At 40.0% G+C, this 20,831-nt stretch overlaps 1 protein-coding gene across 3 annotated transcripts in view; it reads left to right on the top strand.

Annotated features, from left to right (window-relative positions):
• MAP3K5 (mitogen-activated protein kinase kinase kinase 5) overlaps positions 1 to 20,831 on the top strand; it is a 244,433-nt gene that overhangs the window by 215,995 nt on the left and 7,607 nt on the right. For all 3 annotated transcript variants that reach the window (XM_023190948.2, XM_023190949.2, XM_023190950.2), the window contains 3 exons: positions 1,115 to 1,300; positions 4,391 to 4,496; positions 17,628 to 17,871. In XM_023190948.2, the coding sequence (XP_023046716.1) occupies positions 1,115 to 1,300; positions 4,391 to 4,496; positions 17,628 to 17,871 (536 nt within the window). The remainder of the gene's footprint in view (positions 1 to 1,114; positions 1,301 to 4,390; positions 4,497 to 17,627; positions 17,872 to 20,831) is intronic.

Genomic DNA, 20,831 nt, shown 5'->3' with positions numbered 1-20,831 from the left:
TCCAACCATAGTGCCTAGCCAAGTCTCACGGACACTGAAAACAGCATATGAGCCTAAGGAACTTCAAGTCCCCGGAGTTTGCACATCTTTTCTCTGGCTTGGTTGCTGTTGACCTTCTGGGTGCGCATTTCTGTTTTTGTCCACTTCTCCTCTCCCTCCCTGATATGGTTTCCCCACCCACATCTCACCTTGAATTGTAATTCCCACAATTCCCATGTGTCATGGGAGGAACCCAGTGGGAAGTGATTGAATTATGGGGGCAGGTCTTTCCTGCGCTGTTCTTGTGATAGTGAATGAGTCTCACAAGATCTGATGGTTTTAAAAAATGGGAGTTTGCCTGCACAAGCTCTCTCTTTTTGGCTGCTGCCATCCACGTGAGATGTGACTTGCTCCTCCTTGCCTTCCGCCATGAATATGAGGCTTCCCCAGCCATGTGGAACCGTAAGTCCAATTAAACCTCTTTCTTTTGTAAATTGCCCAGTCTTGGGTGTGTGTTTTCTGCAGTGTGAAAACGAACTATAACACTCCCTAATGTCTTTCTCAATTCCATTGCTTCTGCTTCTTTTCTTATAGTTGGACATATTCATGACCCTGTTTTATAATTTCTCTTTCTGGGCAGACTTTCAGGTTGAGATCCTATAGCTTATTGCTCAAATCTCTTTTTAGTTCCCAATTAAAATTTCTGAAAGAATCTTATGGCCTCAGTCTTTTTGGGCAAAGCTTTGTTATCTGACTGTCATGGCTACGGACCAGCGTGTGGGGCAGGTACCTTTTCTCTCTGATTATCTTTTGGTGTTGGTAGGAGGATTGAAGAGGAGCCATATAGTTCAAAATATGGTCTTTCCTTTGGAGACATTTGGAAGTCCAGTTCTTCTCAGAAAGGGGCGTGGGAATTGGATAGGAATGGTGGCTCACACCTGGAATCCCAGCACTTTGGGAAGTAGTGGTAGGAGGCTTGCTTGAGCCCAGGAGTTCGAGACCAGCCTGGGAAATATAGTGAGACCTTGTCTCTACCAAAAGAAAAAAGGCGGGGACAGGGGGTACAGGGATAGGAGTCCCATGGGAGGTATATCCGGCATATGTTGACTGAAGGATTGTTGATTTTTATTCTCAGGGGTCTGAAGAACCGAAACTAAAATGGGAACACATCACAACCCTCATTGCAAGCCTCAGAGAATTTGTGAGATCCACTGACCGAAAAATCATAGCCACCACATTGTCAAAGCTGAAACTGGAGCTGGACTTCGACAGCCATGGCATTAGCCAAGTCCAGGTGGTGCTCTTTGGTTTTCAAGATGCTGTAAGTATGATATTTTGCCAGTGTTTTCCCACACACTAAAATTGGTTAGAAAAAGAAGACAAAACATAAGTTCTGTTATTTTTCTTTAAAAATTCCAGTGAACTCTGTTCTTTTTGGATGAAAAATGTGAGCTATTTGCCTCTCAGTGTGCTTCTAAGTATCTGATTTGTTGTTTTGTGTGTTTGCATTCCCCAAATTAAAAACACATAAAACCGAATCACCATGGAAAATAACAAAATATTTCCCATGGCTGAACTTCGTTCTTATGAAATTATGTTGGGTCATTGTTTATTTTGACGACTTTAGCAACGTAACACACTTTAGTCATACATTTTCTAATGCTATATGAGAAATGCCATCTAGTGGCCATTGAGAAAAATTTAACAGTACAGATTGAAATGGTCACTGCTGAATAAAACCAGTAATTTTTTTCCCAATTTTTTCTAGTTTTCATACAGAACATTTTTAACATGTTTGTTTCATAAATACCTACTCTGTCCTAGCCAGAAATATACTTTCAGAGTACAGAGCATCACTGATTAAAAATTAAAGCACACGATCTAATGAGAGATTGCTGAGAAATCTTCTCTCTAAAATTGAGTTGCTATGCAACACAAACTAAAGCTAGTCTTCTGTAACGGATTCAGAACCCTCTGTCTTATTGTTGGGTGAGACTTATCTGTGGAATTCAGTGCCAAAAAGCCTCAAGCAACCCCCAGAAGACCCTTAGCAAGATATGGGAGACTGAAATAAGAAGGTTCTTGACGGTGGTTGTGGTATAAATCTGGGAGTATAATTTTATTTAAATTCCAAAAATTAATTCAGCCCTAATGTGTGCATTGCTTCTATGTAGAAAATGTCTTGACAATTTTATATGCAACATCAAATGATCCCTGTTTTAAAGCCAAATCAGAATCCTTCAATAACCACTAGCATTCTCTGAGACACAGTATAAGCCACGTGGTCTTTATGCTATATTGTGGACAGGGACAAGAGTCCTGACTTGATTGAGGGCATAAGAAATTAAAGCAACTGGCAAAGCCTATCACTAATATTAAATGCTAAAAGCATGCTTATGCTGCAACTAGGGAAACCCAACTGCCTGCAAATAGAGTGAAATAATTTCGCTAATTTGCACTTGCCCACACATTTGGCTTCTAGCCTAGAGGTTGGAAAGCAAGTTTGCTGTAGAATTCAGACTGAGACCTATTGGGTTGTGCTCCTGGGCCTTGGGCCAGGTCAGACAGACACACACACACCTGCTCTTACTCATTCACTGTCCAGGATGAGAATGAACCCAAAGTATGGGCCCTATGATGTAATTTGCTATGTAATAAAGAGCTGAAAGGAGCAGGTCATGGTTATAACAGATCCCTCTTCCACCTAATAAGAATGTAAATTCTTTTGAGATGGAGTCTCCCTCTATTGCCTAGGCTGGAGTGCAGTGGCATGATCTCAGCTCACTGCAGCATTTGCCTCCCGGGTTCAAGCAATTCTTGTCCCTCAGCCTCCAGAGTAGCTGGGACTACAGGCACCTGCCACCATGCCCAGCTAAGTTTTGTATTTTTTAGTAGAGATTGGGTTTTGCCATGTTGGCCAGGCTGGTCTTGAACTCTGGCCTCAGGTGATCCGCCCGCCTTGGACTCCCAAAGTGCTGGGATTACAGGGCATGAGCCACCGTGTCCAGCCAGCATATAAATTATTTAAAGAAATGAAGATACCAGGACAAACTCAACCTGGATGGATTTTCTAGAACAAGTGGGAACCTAGCAAGGGTTTACTTCCTGTGCAACTACTATGAGGAAGTCCTCAAATTGACTCTCTTCCAAACTAGGGGATTTTGATGAAGATGGACCAAGGACAGGCATGAGCAACTGGAGCTCCAGCTCTTGGCATGGGTTTGTGACTAGGTCACCATCTCCCCAGCCGCAGTAGGGATGGTGATTAAATTTTTGGAGTTTAAATAAAATTATACTTCCATAATCATACTATAGACACTTAGAGGTATCTAACCAGAGCCCTGTTGGGGAAATAGCCTATTTTTTTTGAGGTCTGTGTGAGCCAACAGGTAGTAGAGTTAACCCAAACTTTAAGTGAGCTTGTCTTAGTCTTATGCTAAAAGCTTGTTTTTAGAAAGGTAATGCACATGATAAATACATACAATGGAATATTATTCAAGCTTAAAAAGGCAAGAAATTCTGACACATGCTACAACATGAATGAAGCTTAGAGATGAAGCCGAGTGAAATAAACCATTCACAAAAGGCCAAATACTGTAATTCCACTTATATGAAGGTACCTATAGTAGTGAAATTTATAAGAGACAGAAAGTAAAATGCTTGTTTGCAGGGATGTGGGGAGGGAGAAATGGGAACTTCCTGTTTAATGGGTATAGAGTTTTTAGTTTTGCAAGATAAAGAGTTTGTGGATGGATGGCAGTGATGGTAGTACAATAATGTGAATGTACTTAATGCCACTGAACCATATACTTAAAAATGGCTAAGATGGCCAGGCACGGTGGCTCCTGTCTGCAATGCCAGCACTTTGGGAGGCTGAGGCAGGAGGATTGCTTGAGCCCCAGAGGCACAGGTTGCAGTGAGCCATGATCCCGCCACTGCACTCCACCCTGGGTGACAGAGCAAGACCCTGTCTCCAAAGCAAACGAAAAATAATAATAATAATAAATAACTGAAAATAATGAACAGTAAAAACAGCCTTTATTTTTATTTAAAGTCTCTTAGACCTTGTCTTCCTCCTTCACCCCCTCCCTCCATCCATTCTGTAGACATCATAAAAGCTAAAAACTGCAGATTCCGAGTCCCAAAGAAGCAACATTCTCATTTGAACCAGACTGCCTTTCACTTAAATAACTTATTTGCTTACATGGGACTCACTGAACTTTGATTTGAAGTAGCAATTTTTACTTTATTTTCCAATGACATAAAGAATTACAAAGAATTCAAGGTGAAGAAACTTTTTAGTTTTTTTTTTTTTTTTTTTTTTGTAAATGGAACTTCATCCAACTGCTTGGATCAGCTAGGCTATTTGCAATTAAAAATTCAAGTAGGCTAAATATCACTCTCTCTCCAGGTCAATAAAGTTCTTCGGAATCATAACATCAAGCCGCACTGGATGTTTGCCTTAGACAGTATCATCCGGAAGGCGGTGCAGACAGCCATTACCATCCTGGTTCCAGGTCAGAGATATTTAATTACTCTGCACATATTTAGTGCTTGGATATTTTAGATTAGTGTTCATCTGTTATTTCTTATATCACTTTAGTACTTTAAAAACCATAATACCCTTTTTTAAAGAAATACTTTCAGTGTCACCAATTAGTACCTATAGTCTGGATAATGGTACACAAAGCAAAATATTTACCAAGAGTGAGGAAGGCTTGCTTCCCCTGTCTTTAAGGAATGTGTTTGGATGTGAAGAGAAAGAGAAAAATATACAGGTGACTCACATAAATATGCATTTCAAAATATAGATATCTGGACCACAAAACACATTCCTACATCTTTTACCCAGTGGTTCCCAAATCTTCCAGTGTATTGAGCAATTTAAGGAGGCACTGCATAGCTCATTGCATGGAGCAATTTAATTGTCTTTAAAATTACAGCTTTCAAAGCCCCATCTGAGGCCAAATAAGAATCTGCCAGGAATAAAGCCCAGGAATCTGATTTTTTTAAGACTAGTCTTTTAGAGCAGTTTAAGGTTCACAGCAAAATTGAGTGGAAGGTACGGAGATTTTGCACATACCCCTTAGCCTCACACATGCATAGCCTCCTCCATTATCAAGGTCCCCCACAGAGTGTGGTATATTGGTTACAATCAATGAATCTACATTGACATGTTATTATCACCAAGAATCCATAGTTCACATTAGGGTTCAGTCTTGGTGTTGTACATTCTCTAGGAATTCTACATATATAATAACACGTATCCACCATTATAGTATAATAAAGAATATTTTCACAGCCCTAAAAATCTTCCGTGTCCCGCCTATAAGAACCTGATTTTAATACAGCTCCCAGGTCATGTTGATGCACAGCCAAATTTGGAAATCACTGGTCTAGACACAGCCCCAGCTATGTTGGCAGTGAAATACAACAGGGGTGGTGTTGATGAAACAAGGCTTTTTGGCATAAGTAAGGAGTGTATTCATACTCTAAGGCAAAACTTCCAACATGTTTTGATAGTCTACCCATTAATAAAAAAATTGTAGGCAAAGCTCTTCCACCCTGTGTGTGTTGGGGTGGTGGGTGGATGCATGGATGCATGGATGAGTATGTAGGTAGGTAGAAAGAAAGAGCAGTTGACCAACTGATAGATGGATAGATACAGATTTATATATATATATCTATATAAATAAATTAGAAACATGTTCTGTTGTACTAATTTGTACCTATATTATAAAGCATTCTGAAATATAAATTTAAAAGGATAAGATCAATATGAAATATTTTCATTTTAGTTTTCTTTTCTTTTTCCTTTTCTTTTCTTTCTTTCTTTCTTTCTTTCTTTCTTTCTTTCTTTTTTTTTTTTTTTATAAGTAGAGACAAAGTCTCACTCTTGCCCAGGCTAGTCTCAAATCCCTGGGCTCAAGCTGTCCTCCCGCCTCAGCTTCTCAAAGTGCTGTGATTATCAGCATGAGCTGCTGCACCTGGCCCTGAAATATTTTTAAATTAAAATTATTTATAAATGGTACTACAAACTTTTAAGTTCAGGCCAACCCTTCTGAGTTGTGGAATTCCCTTTCTTCTCATAGAACACTTGAGTGTTTGACATGAGAGGGAGAGCATCCGTGTCAATCTTTATGTTAAACATTAGTCAACATTAAGTTATTTCTTATGTAAGAAAGAAACAGAAGTTCTGCTATCCCCGAACATGTTATTCTACCTGGAACACACCTCCACCCCACGTCTCCTGTCCTGTGGCTTGCACCTTTGCATTCTTCAGGCCACCGAGAGTCTGGACCTATCACCAAATCTAAAGTAGGCTTCCTCTGTTATTCTCTCTCCTTGGAAATGGTTTTCACCAATTTGTGATGCCACAATCTGAAACTACTTTTGTTTCTAGTTTAATAGCTGTTACCCTCACCAGAGGGTAACTGTTTCTGGTTTATTTTATTCTGAGCCTAGCATATTGTCCAGCACAGTGTATGGAAAACAGTGGATCCCTGATTCATATTTGGTTGAAACAGTAAGTAAATGAGTTTCACCTGATTATAACAAATTAGGGGCCGGGTGCGGTGGCTGATGCCTGTAATCCCAGCACTTTGGGAGGCCGAGACGGGCGGATCACAAGGTCAGGAGATCGAGACCATTTTGGCGAACACGGTGAAATCTTGTCTCTACTAAAAATACAAAAAAATTAGCCGGGCGTGGTGGCAGGCGCCTGTAGTCCCAGCTGCTCAGGAGGCTGAGGCAGGAGAATGGCGTGAACCCAGGAGGCAGAGACTCTGTCTCAAAAAAAAAAAAAATTGGATGGAAATTTTGTATAGTGTAGAAACTTAGAAAAAAAATTCTAGAGAGGCTTTGAAGGACATGATTAGTAGTTGGATGTGAACCTAAGAAATTCATGCTTTAAGGAAGTCAAACAATACTTTTCTTCAGATGCTTTATCATTAGGATAAGGCTGGTTGTATGGAATGTGCTATAGAGGGGTTAGATATTCAAAAGATCTATGGGATAAAGGGGGAATAGTGTGTATCACTGAAAGGGAGAGGTATGGGCCATGAGTTAAATACAGTAGCACCCTAAATTAAGGACACCTAAATGAAGAAAGGAAAAAGAGAGTATATTTTGAAACAACTTAAATAGCATATAAATGATCTGTTTACTTAAAGAAAAACAAAAAACTTCCTTTTAGTAATGATTACCTAATGTAATGTGGTATCCAGAATAGAAAATGAACATTAGTGAAAAACTGAGAATCTGAGTGAAGTCTGCAGTTTAGCTAATAGTATTGTACCAACGTTAATTTAATCATTCTGAAAAACATGCCATAGATATGTAAGATATATTAGGAAGAGCTGTGTGGATGGTATACAGGAATTCTTTGTACTATCTTTGCAATGTTTCCATGAATCTAAAATTCTTCCAGAATAGAAAGTTTAAAAAGCAAAAGTAACTGTAGGTGAAACTCTGTTAGGTTTAGGGAGAACAGCAGGGAGGTTGCAGAGGGAGCTGTCCTTGCACGAGTATCCCAGGAATGGACACTGCTGTGATCAACTATGTGTGGAACAAGGCACATTGTTTATTAAAAGTGTTTGCTAAAGAAAAAATGCCCGTCATCACTGGCCATCAGAGAAATGCAAATCAAAACCACAATGAGATACCATCTCACACCAGTTAGAATGGCAATCATTAAAAAGTCAGGAAACAACAGGTGCTGGAGAGGATGTGGAGAAATAGGAACACTTTTACACTGTTGGTGGGATTGTAAACTGTTCAACCATTGTGGAAAACAGTATGGCGATTCCTCAAGGATCTAGAACTAGATGTACCATATGACCCAGCCATCCCATTACTGGGTATATACCCAAAGGATTATAAATCATGCTGCTATAAAGATACATGCACACGTATGTTTATTGCGGCACTATTCACAATAGCAAAGACTTGGAATCAACCATAATGTCCATCAGTGACAGATTGGATTAAAAAAATGTGGCACATATACACCATGGAATACTATGCAGCCATAAAAAAGGATGAGTTCGTGTCCTTTGTAGGGACATGGATGCAGCTGGAAACCATCATTCTCAGCAAACTATCGCAAGAACAGAAAACCAAACACTGCATGTTCTCACTCATAGGTGGGAATTGAACAATGAGATCACTTGGACTCTGGAAGGGGAACATCACACACCAGTGCCTATTATGGGTAGAGGGGAGGGTGGAGGGATTGCATTGGGAGTTATACCTGATGCAAATGACTAGTTGATGGGTGCAGCACACCAACATGGCACAAGTATACATATGTAACAAACCTGCACGTTGTGCACATGTACCCTAGAACTTAAAGTATAAAAAAAAAAAAAAAAAAAAAAAAAGGACTTTGTCCTTCCACCATGAAATTGGTTTCTTTGAGGCCACTAGGAGTTTCTGATTTCAATTGAAGTTACTGTTTAAAAACATTCATTTTTGAAAAGTGGAAATTTTAGAGGAGAATTACATGGAGACAGTACTTTTTGTATTTCCCCCAGGATAAGAGAAATCCATACACACTGTATACCAATATATAAATGATGAAATATGTGGACAAGATGAAGTGATGTCAGTCATTCAACAATTCCATGAAATTTCTCGATGTCCTGAAAGATTTTGTTATGCAATTAAGATATAAAGAAACTACATGAAAAACATGGTCTTCAAATGCCCCTGATAAAAATTCCTTTTAGACATACTACAGTTAACCTGCCATTTCAGAAGACACGCGAAAGAAGACCACAAATTTTAAAAAGTATACCATCGCTAGGACAATCATGCATTGTTTAACGACAGGGCTATGTTCAGAGACATGCGTCCTTAGGCAATTTTGTCATTGTGCAAACATCCTAGAGTGGACTTACACAAACTTAGATGGCAGAGCCTACTAGATGCCCAGGCCGTATGGTATGGCCTGTTGCTCCCGGGCTACAAATTTGTATGGTGTGTTACTATACTCAATATTGTGGGCATATTAACACAGTGGTAAGTGTTTGTGTGTCTAAACATACAAAAGGTATAGTAAAATACAGTATTATAGTCTTATGGGACCCCTGTAGTATATGCGATGCATCCTTGACTGAAATGTTATTATACAGCATATGATTGTACATTCATTTCCTAGATCTGCCGGCTGAGAAGAACCAGATCTTGGTTTCTAAATGCCATTCTTCAATAAAAGGAATTGGGTCTCCTTGGAGCAGTGGTTGATTCTGGGCTGGAGGCAGGGGAAATAAAAGATAAGATGGTAGCTGGGCATGGTGTCTCACCCCTGTACTCCTAAGGCTTTGTGAGGCCAAGGCAAGAGGATCACTGGAGGCCAGGAGTTGGAGACCAGCCTGGCTAAAATATCAAGACCCTGTCTCTAAAAAAATAAAAATAAATTAGCCAGACATAGTGGTGCATGCCTATAGCTACTTGGGAGGCTGAGGTGGGAGGATCGCTTGAGCTCAGGAGATAGAGGCTACAGTGAGCTATGATTGCACCACTGTACTCCAGCGTGGGTGACAGAGTGAGACCCCATGTCATAAATAAATAAATAAATGCCTGCCATAAATAAGAAAGTGTCAAAAAGGATGGAGATTTATTGAAAGGACACTACAGCCAACCTGAAAATGTTCCAAATAGTCTAAGCCAGAACAATCTGAACAATAAAATAATGATCATATTGGATTATAGATTATAGAATAAAATAAGCATCCATGAGTCCATATGAATATAAATAATTGAATAAATAAATATATAGATGAGAAAGGTTAGCTTTTTGTTATAGTAGAATTGCGATTGATAAATGAAAATGAATGAGGAAACAGAAAATCACCAGTAGGCAAACACCACAGTAATAATTATTGCAGGCAAGGACCATCAATGACTGCTAAAGTAGGCAAAAGAATGAGGAGAAACAGGATATGTGAATGGTTTTCAAAGTGTCTCCCCACAAGATATTTACTAACTACCAAGAGAAAACAGTAATTTTACAGTGAAGGAATGTGGTAGACACCCCCTCAACCAAATGATCAACGTAAGCATCACTACTAAGAAGACATGTCAGTGTCATGTACCTCCTGATAGGATGCCCTGAGAAGGACACAGCATCACACTGTGGTGTTCTTGCCAAAAATACACAGCCCCAACCTCATCACAGTAAGACATCAGTGAACCTCAAATAAAAGACATTGTACAAAAACCTGACCAATACTCCTCGAAAGGGTGAAGGTCATGAGAAATAAAGAAATACTAGTTACATATTGGAAGAGACTAAGGTGACGTGACAACTAATTATGAGGGATCCTTGATCAGAAAAAGGACATTGGTAGGCAGACTGGTGCGAGTCAAATAATGTCCATAGATGAGTTAATAGTATTGTATCAAAGCCGGGCGTGGTGACTCACATCTATAATCCCAGCACTTTGGGAGGCGGAGGTGGGAGGATTGCTTGAGCCTAGAGTTTGAGATCACCCCAGGCAGTGTGGCAAAACCCCATCTCTACATTAAAAAATACAACAATAAGTCAGGCATGGCGGTGTGTGCCTGTGGTCCCAGTTACTAGGGAGGCTGAGGCGAGAGGATAAGCTGAGCCCAGGAGGTCAAGGCCACAGTGAGCTGAGATTGCGCCACTGTACTCTGGCCTGGGGGACAGAGTGAGACCCTGTCTCAAAAAAAAAAAAAAAAAAAAAAAGTATTGTATCAATGTTAATTTCCTGGTTTTGATAATAGTGCTAGAGATATATAAACTGTTAAGGTGAGGGCAAGTGGCTGAAGGCTATACAAGAACTCTCTGCACTATTTTTACAACTTCTCTGTTATCCTAAAATTATTTCAAAATAAAAAGTAAAAAAAAAAAAATATTTAATCTTTTTTCCAAAAGGAGCACACAGAACAGAGAGTACAGTACAAGTCCCTTAAGAATTTGTTTTTTCTCAGACTATTTTCTCACTTGTCATCAAGAATCAACTTTTAAATTATTGGCAGCATTAGTCCTCTAGTACAGTCTGCTTGTGGGTAACTAGATGCAGTAATGCTGAGCACAGAGACTATGATGGCAGTGCTAAGGTAAGAGTATTGATAATGTAAGCATACTTCCTATATTAACAATAATTGTTAAAAGCTGCTTCAAGCACTTGATATTACCACCAGTTGTTAAACTGAATCAAGCACATGCTCCAAGTTCACATTAATGTGAATTGAACAGCATTGTGTACGTACGAGGAGCTTTATGCAAGTGTGATACACTGCACTCACAAGTATTATGATCTTACTAAGCATTAGAAATACCTTGTGTTAAAGCAGCTTGGTCTAGGCCAAGTGTGGTGGCTCATGCCTATAATCCTAGCACTTTGGGAGGCCAAGGCGGGCAGATCACGTGAGGCCAGGAGTTTAAGACCAGCAACATGGTAAAACCCTGTCTCTACCAAAAATGCAAATATTAGCCAGGTGTGGTGGTGCATGCCTATAATCCCAGCTACTCAGGAGGCGGAGGCAGGAGAATCGCTTGAACCTGGGAGTCAGAAGTTGCAGTGAGCTGAGATTGTGCCACTGCACTCCAGCCTGAGTGACAAAGTGAGACTCCATCTCGAAAAAAAAAAAAAGAAAAGAAAAAGAAACTTGGTCTAGTTATTTTCCTCTGGGGAAGTAACCATTTGGGTGGGAATAGGTTTGTTGTTGATCCCATCATGCTGGTTTGGAAATAATGCACTGGCTCCACTTTCCCACTCATAGGCTTTAAGGCCCCCTTGAGTCCCAATGTTTCTCCCGACACATGGCTTTCTCCTGACAGTCTCCTCTGCTTTACATTGTTCCCAGAGGGTCCTGGGCCACCGTTCGAGCTTCCTTCTCTCAAATACCTCTCCCTCTTTCTCTGTCAAGCCAAGGCTCCCCTCCTCCAGAACTCTGCATAGGCCCTTCAGCCTCTATGAATCCCTCAGTGAGTGAGGGAACTACCACTGGATTTAGTCATTGCAAATGTACTTTATTTACCCCTTAGCACCCTTACTACATGTATGTGTTAGGGTTCTTCAAAGAAACAGAACCAATAGGATACATAGAGATATATAAGAGAAGATTTATTATGGGTATTGGCTCATGTGATTATGGAGGCTGAGAAGTTCCACCATATAACATCAGTAAACTGGAGAACCCAAAAAGCTGGTGGTATAATCAGTCTGACTCCAAAGGCCTGAGAACCAGGGGAGCTGACTGTAATTGAAGGCCTGAGAACCAAGAGCTCCGATATCCAAGAGCAGGAGAAGGTGGATGTCCCAGCTCAAGAAGAGAGAAAGAGAATTCACCTTTTCTGCATCTTTTTGTTCTATTCAGGTCCTCAGTGGATTGGATGATGCCTTCCCACAATGGAGAGGGCCATCTTCTTTACTAAGTGCATTGATTCAAACGCTAATCTCTTCTGGAAACACCCTCACCCCTCACAGACACATCCAAAATAATGTTTACCAGCTATCTGGCCATCCTTAGCCCAGTCAAGTTGACATATAAAATTAACCATCTCAATATACATGTGAATTATATATATAACTACGTCTATACCTGAGATAATCTGAGATATTTGTAGCTGTATTCATTTGCACTTATAATTTCATGTTATATTTGCATGTGCTCTCAGCACTCTTCTGTATATTTGCCCTAATTCTCCTTTAGATTGTCATCTCTTTGAGAAAAAGGACCAGATGTTCTATGTCATTTGCATATTTTACAATGTCTAATCCGATGACATGCACTCAGGGAGCCACCATGAAAGACCAAAATAACAAAGCAGTGCATGAACTTACAATTTTCTACTTTCTTTAAATGATTTCAGAGAATTTTTAATGTCATATATACACATGTAACATGATAATTTTAAGTTTACAGAATTAAGAGGATATTTAAATATAATAGGATTAGAAATTTTCCTTCCCTAAAAGTGAGATTATAGTCAACAGGACTACAAACCTTTTTACATTATTTAAAAATTTCAGTTTAGGGCCGGGCACAGTGGCTCATGCCTGTAATCCCAGCACTTTGGGAGGCCAAGGCAGGGGATCACCTGAGGTCAGGAGTTCGAGACCACCCGGACCAACATGGAGAAACCCCATCTCTACAAAAATTCAAAATTAGCCAGGCATGGTGGCTCATGCCTGTAATCCTAGCTACTCAGAAGCCTGAGGCAGGAGAATCGCTTGAACCCAGGAGGTGGAGGTTGCATTGAGCCAAGATCGTGCCATTGCACTCCAACTCGGGCAACAAGAGCAAAACCCCGTCTAAAAAAACAAAAACAAAAATTCAGTTTAGAAATCATAACAAAAATTAAGAATAATTATAGAAAGTTTTAAAAGGTCTAATCTTGTCCTCTAATTTAATCTAGAATCATACTTTCTTAAATTATTTTTAAATTACTTTATTGCTTTCTAAATACAAATAACCCTAGTAGGAATACCCTTCCATTCTGCCAACAGTTTTTGAAGACGTGATATGTTTAGCCCCTGCAATCAGTGCTGGGTTTACAAAACTAAAACACATGATTTTGACCTACTCCTACTACACTATCAATACATTAAGAAATGGGATTTTGGAATAAGAGATGAGATAGAGTAGAGGTGATGTTTGGTTAGCCTTAAGAGTTAAAGTGTGAGGACATGGAAAAATTGGAATCCTTGTACACTGTTGTTGGGAATGTAAAATGATACAGCTACTATGGAAAACAGTATGATGGCTCCTCAGAAATTAAAAATAGAAGCAAGCACCCTTGTGAACCAGCAGTTTCTCTTCTGGGTATATATTAAAAAAAAACTAAAAGAAGGATTTCAAAGAGACATTTGCACATTCATATTCATAACAGTACTATTTACAATTGCCAAGAGGTGGAAGCAACCCAAGTGTCTGGCAACAGATGAATGGATAAACAAAATGTGGTGTATACATATAATGGAATATTATTCAGTCTTAGAAAGGAAGGAAATTCTGACCCATGCTACAACATGGATAAACCTTGAGGGCATTATGCTAAGTAAAATAAGCCAGTCACAAAAAGACAAATAGTATATAATTCCATAATTTTACGGCTTTTTCACTCCTGTAGTTCAGCAAGTGGGAGGGAGTGGCACCCAGTGGCTTCTTCTCTCCCATTGTTCGGCAAGTGGGAGCGAGTGTTACAGCTCTATTACTCCTGCCGCCCACAGCTTGGCGAGCAGGCGTGCTACATCCCTTTCAATCCCACGGTTCAGTGAGTTCTGGGTTCTTGTCCCATGACCAAGAGGAATAAGGTACACAGACATTGGAGAGTGAGTAAAGCAGAGTAGAATTTAATTGAGTGACAGAAAGAAAGTTCTCAGCCTTGAGAGGGAACCTGAAATTGGGTAGCCATCTGTGAGGCTGAGTCTGGGGGTTTTATGGGCTTAGAATGGGGGCGGGGTGCATGCTGATTGGTTCATGGGTGGTCTTGGAAAAAGCACAACTTGATTGGTTAAAAGGCATCATTCAGAAGGAAGCAATTTTGAGAGAGTGGGTAAGATGGTGATAGAAGTTCTCACTCTGGTTGTGGACTGTCTCCGGAATTGGCAGCTTGCTTCTCAGGCTTTAAACTGTCCTTGGCTTTGAGGTCAGGTTTCACTGGAGACCGATCCCTGTCTGCCTAGGAATTTGTCTGTCTCCTGTCATTATAAATGTGAGGTATCTAGAGTAGTCAAATTCATAGAAACAGAAAATAGAATGGTAGTTTCCAGAAACTGAGGAGAAGGAGTAATGGGGAGTTGTTGATGGGTAGAGTTTGAGTTTTGCAAAATGAAAATGTTCTGGAGATTGGTAGCATAGCACTGTTAGTATACTTAACACTACTGAACTGTGTACTCAGAAATGATTAAGATGGTAAAATTTCTGTCATGCACTTTTTAAAACCACTATACAGAATTTTAAAGGAGGGATAAAACAAGCCAGGTCTGTGTAAACCGGGCTTTGAAGAAGGACACTCTAGTTTTTGTTACAATCAAAAGATGATGAGTTCTCTTTAGATTGTTGAATTTAAGGTGCCTACTCAACAGTAATGTCCAGGATGTTCTAGATGTAATAGGACTAGGGCTAGAGGTGTAGAGTTTGTCATCCACACGTCAGAAGTACTTAACCTTCATGGATTTGAATGAGCTCATCTATGGAGCAAAAGTAGAAACATTAAAAAGTGAAGGATAGAACCCCAGGTTCCAGCTTAAAAAGGGGGCAGGTAGTAGATAAAAAGGCTCTGAAGAAGAGAAATAGCAGCCAGAGATTTAGAGGAAAATACTGTTCACAGATCAAGTAGGGTAAAGATAAAAGTTACCTAAAGGATTTGGCTGGTGGGACTTTGATGACCTTGCCAAAGTGCCCATGTAAGAATGGTGGGATGGGGTCCTCCATTGCTCTCACTGGACTTCCCTCCTCTACACAGGGGCTCTTAACCTGTGGTTCATGAACTTGGGAGAGGCTTCAGGAGTCTGTGCAAATATAGCAAAATCTAGGTAAAACCAGGAAATCTAAGCAAAATGTTACATGAATGTGTTTTTCTTCTGGGGAGAGTTTTTATGACTTTCATCAGATTTTTAGTAGGTTCCATGATCTGATAAATGTTCTGTGTGCCAGAGTATATGGAGTCAAAATTCAATATTTCTGCTACCTTGATTTCACTTAAATTATGACTGTAATTCCTTTTTGTGGACCAAGTTTAAGGATTTAATCACAATTTATAATATTTTTTCTTATGGGAAGATATTGTTAATAAAAAATAGCCAAACTCTGTATACTATTTAGAAGTTTATTCTGAGCCAAATATGAGTGACTATGGCCTGTGACAGAGCTTCTGGAGGTCCTGAAAACATGTGCCCAGGACAGTTGGGTTATAGCTTGGTTGTATACATTGTAGGGAGACAGAAGCTACAGGCAAAGACATAAATCAATATGTGTAAGGTAGATATTCAGCCCAGCAAGGCAGGACATCTGGCAGGGATTGGGAGGTGGGGAGGTGGTTGGGGTCCCAGGTCATAGGTAGATTCGAAGATTGGCAGTTGGTTGAAAGAGTTAAGCTTTGCCTGAAGAGTTGAAGTCAGCGTAAAGAAATGCTTGAGTTAAGATAAGGGCTATTGTGGAAGCCAAGGTTCTTATTATGTAGATGAAGCCCCTAAGTAGCAAACTACAGAGAGAATAGATGGTAAAATCTCTTATTGGACCTTAAGAAGTGTCCAACTCTTAGTTGAATCTCTCCTGGATCAGGAAAAGACCTGGAAAGGGAAGGGATTGTCTACAGAATGCAGATTTCCCTCACAAGTGATGACTTTGCAGGACCATTCCAAAATATGTCAAATAAATATATTTTGGGGCAAAATACTGTGACTTCCTTTATGGCCTGTTGTTTGTCATGGGATGCTATACTAGAGTCAGGTTGGAATTTGGTATCTTATTGCTACAAAGAGTCTGTTTTGTCAGCCTTATGATCTTTATTTTAATGGTATTGCTGGTCAGTCGTACCTAAACTCCAAAGGGAGGAGGTATAACAAGGAATATCTGACCTTTCTTCCTGAGCTAGTTTTTTCAGGTTTTCTTGGGGATCCCGTTGACCTGGGGGTAGGTGGTTCTTCAGTCAGTTGGGGGGCTTAGAATTTTGTTTTTAGTTTACAGTATCATCCAAGTTTTTTGTTTGTTTGTTTGGAGACAGAGTCTCATTCTGTTGCCCAGGCTGGAGTGCAGTGCCACGATCTCGGCTCACCACAGCCTCTGCCTCCTGGGTTCAAGTGATTCTCCTACCTCAGCCTCCCAACTAGCACGCCATCATGTCCGGCTAATTTTTGTATTTTTAGTAGAGGCGGGATTTCACTATGTTGGCCAGGCTGGTCTCAAACTCCTGACCTCATGATCTGCCCGCCTTGGCCTCCCAAAGTGCTGGGATTACAGGCATGAGCCACTGTGCCCAGCCACAATATCATCCAAGTTCTAAACTGAAAGGCAGATGATCTCATGTTATACAGTGTGTTTAAATTGGAAACTTGTAGCTTCTATAGTTTAAATTTCAATGGTTAGTCAACAGGTTAGAGGAGAACACGCACTAGAAATCAGCCTAATAGTCAAAGAGAGATAGTCTTACTAACGTTTCAGCCTGTGTGTGGCATTTTCAGCACCTGCTCTGCATCCCCTTACATTTTGGATGTTATAGGCAGAAAGTATTTTGCATACTCACATGTGTTTACATAATCTCTGTATATCTCAGTTTCCTTATCTGTAAGCAAGTTAATAGTTGCCAGATATTGTGTAATCTGAAAATGAACTTTACTTGTATAAACACTTTTAAATATTCTTAAAGCGTTTTTATATCTTTGCCTTTCTTTCAGATTTCTAGCATTTTCCCCACATATGTGCAATGTGAATATGTATTGATCATTCTTGAATTAGATCATTCTGTTTGAATTAGATCATATCTTGTGAATTTTGCCAGTTCAATAGAAGAACAAATCTGAGTGCTCAGAAATCCATCCTCACTTTTGGAAAAGCAGTTTGGAATATATCTTATTGATGGTGGGGCAGGAGGGTAGCACTCATATCTTAAGAAATTAAGGCAATGAGTCATATTTTATAAACACTACTATTGATATTATGCCAAACAGAACTAAGGCCACATTTCAGTCTTGCATCTGAGAGTGATACTGCTGATCAAGAAGACTTGGATGTAGAAGATGACCATGAGGAACAGCCTTCAAATCAAACTGTCCGAAGACCTCAGGCTGTCATCGAAGATGCCGTGGCTACCTCAGGCGTGAGCACGCTCAGTTCTACTGTGTCTCATGATTCCCAGAGTGCTCACCGGTCACTGAATGTACAGCTTGGAAGGATGAAAATAGAAACCAATAGGTAAGTCCTACACTAAAATGGGTTGGTTTCTTTTACTTTTACTAAAGAGCATGTGTTTTTGGTCTACAGAATATGATTCCCTTATCCCATTCGTGGAAACTTGATTGAATGCCTTTCTTTATAAAACAAGAGAGGTTTAGTTTAGCCTCTTTTGTCAAATACCACTTTCTGCCTCTACCAATTTAAGCCTTTTTCAGCAGCATTTGATTACTTCTTCATCTCCAAGTGCCCTAAGATTTTTCCAGTAGCTTCGTTAATAGCCTCATGGACTGTCTAAGAAACAGGCTCAGAGCAGCATGTACCTTCCGGTAGATAGCTGAAAGAACAGAAAGCTCATGTTTTTGAAAGCCCAGTCAAGTTCTTATAGGAGAGGAAGATTACTGAGGTCGAGGGAACAAAGCTAATTAATGGTGCTAACGATTTGTATTTTAGAACCTAAAAAGGAAGATAGTTGACCACATTTATGATTCTATTTTGTTTTTGATATACTGTAACATATCTGGAGTATAATTTGCCTTTGATAATTTGGTAGCATAGAACCCACAAGATCAGATTATTAAGTTAACAGCAAATGTTTCCTGTTCTTCGCAGATGTTGTTGGTACAGTTCAAGGTCTGAATTTTTATGATTTGTAGCTTCCTGTGCTGCCTACAGTTGACATGTGGGAAACTAACTTTATTACTCTGGGTTTGCATTAAAAACTTTTTTTAAGTGAATCAATAACAGTTGTTCAAATATTTGGAAACCTTAATTGAAAATTCTAGGTGTTCACCAGGGAGATTAAAAATATCTTATTTCCAGTCATAAAGTTTAGCTTTTTAAAGGCAGGCTTGTATACCAAAATGAGTACAAGTGGTAAAAGCTCATCCTATATTCAGAAACATGAGATCTGGTTGCATGGTTAAGTAAATCCGTATAGACACATCTTCTATGATGTGCATAGAGCAGTCTTATTTTAATAAAGGGAGTTGCCTCTTTGACTTTCATATCCCAATTTTGTCCTCTGAAACCCAGCTCTTGCCATCTCTACTATTTAGTGGGAAAGAACTTGGGTCTTTTCTCTTCTGAGACTTCATGGAAATCTTGGTTTCCCTCATTCCTCCTCTTCTCAAGCAAGAGTCCAGGGATAACACCCCATCATTATGGAAGTTGTCTGATAGTCTAGGTTACTCTCTGTTGCCCAGTCCTAAGTGGTGGTGTTTTTTTGGACTCCTGCTGTGATCTCTGGAGGAGGAAAGTTCACTCATTACTGATTTGGTTGACCCCTTCCCACCCACGACTTCTGGTTAGAATTACACAGATAGTAAAGCTACTTTGTTTACCAAAGAGCTGGTACATCTGCTTTTCTGGTCTTGAAACCTCCTGTCTACACACCCGGCAATGTCAATAGGACCTGCCTCTCCTAATGCAGCCTAGACACAACTCCTTTCCCTTCTCTCCTTGGCCTATTTGGTTAGCGTTGTGCTCACCACCCTGGCGCCACTGTCTGTCTATCACGCTTGGGCCATCTGCAGTCCCTGAGGGCTTCCGGCCGCTTTCTTCACAGCTTCCCCCTTTCTCTTCTGAGGGTCTCTTTGTTCTAGCTGAGGGCCTGCTTCTCACATCTGCCCATCTCTGTTGAAAAGACTAGCATTTACCCACATTTCTTTATTACATTAGTACGTAACTGCAGTTTTCACAACAACCCACACATTTTTGCTTTCTCCTCTACATATTTACATTTGAATCTGTGAAATCTACAGATAATCAGCCTCGTTTTTCCTTTTTCAGTAATATCTCCCACGGCTCTCCATCACCCGCAGAAAAGTGACATGAGGGACGATGTTTGCTTCATCCTTGATTTGAAGAAAGGACAGCTGCTTTAGTACAAAAACCAAGTAATCGAAATAAGGGACCAGTCCTGTCCATGTTGGTCCTTCTAATTTTCAGTTGAATACTACCTGAAATATAAAGGCATACCTACTGCAAAATGAATCTAGAGGAAATGGTACTGTGTTTTTAGGAAAGGTTGTAGCTCTCATATTAAAAATTGTAAGCTTAGAATATTTAGGATGATCACTGATGAAGGGAAATCAGGTTTATCCTGCTCGGAGGATCACCTGAGCCCAAGAGGTTGAGGCTGCAGTGAGCCATGATTGCACCATTGCGCTCCAGCCTGGGTGATACAGCAAGACCCTGTCTCAAAAACAAAAACAAAAACCTATCTCAAGAGGAGCTGCCTTTTATCTAATTTCCCCATCCTGCAGTTCTGGAATTACCCACCAATCCACCTCACCACTCCTGCCCATCCAAGGTTAAAAATTGACCTCATGGCAGATCTTGCCATACTTTTTTGGAACAGAAAGGCAGACAGTTGCCTTGATTTCAAAATATTGCACTACTAAATAAACACAAAGTAAAAATAAAATTGATATACTGTATTGTTCTTAAGATACATACCTCTAAGAGCTGGATTTGGAGCAAATGAGGTGGGCTGTCAATACTCTGCTTCCAGTATTAAAGTTCTGGTGTTTAAGGTGTTAAAGGAAAGCTTCAGACAAATTAAATTTAATGGAGTTTAATTGAACAAGAAAAAAATAATTTGTGAATCAGGTGGCCTCCAGAATCACGGCAGATTCAGAGAGATATCAGGGATGCCTCAGGGCCAGAACAAATTTACAGAAAATAAAAGTAAAGTGACGTTCAGAAATCAGAAGTGTACAGAAAGAGCTAGATTTGTTATGGGTTGGTGTTCACCTTATTTGAACACTCAGCAGTGTATGAGTGGTTGAAGTATGGCTCCTGGGATTAGCCAAGACTCAGCTATGGTTACAGACGCACACTCCTAAGTTAGGTTTTCAATCTTGTCTACCTGTTAAGTTATAGTTTGTCCACGAGGACTCACATATGCAAGTACAGAGTCCTTCTCAGTCCACATTTCATTCACTTTAACAAAAGATAAAAGGAAATTACATAGTCTA

Source organism: Piliocolobus tephrosceles, chromosome 5, assembly GCF_002776525.5.
Source record: "Piliocolobus tephrosceles isolate RC106 chromosome 5, ASM277652v3, whole genome shotgun sequence".
Classification (NCBI taxonomy): domain Eukaryota; kingdom Metazoa; phylum Chordata; class Mammalia; order Primates; family Cercopithecidae; genus Piliocolobus; species Piliocolobus tephrosceles.
Note: the sequence above shows the minus strand (reverse complement) of the source record. Positions and strands in the feature narration are given on the sequence as shown.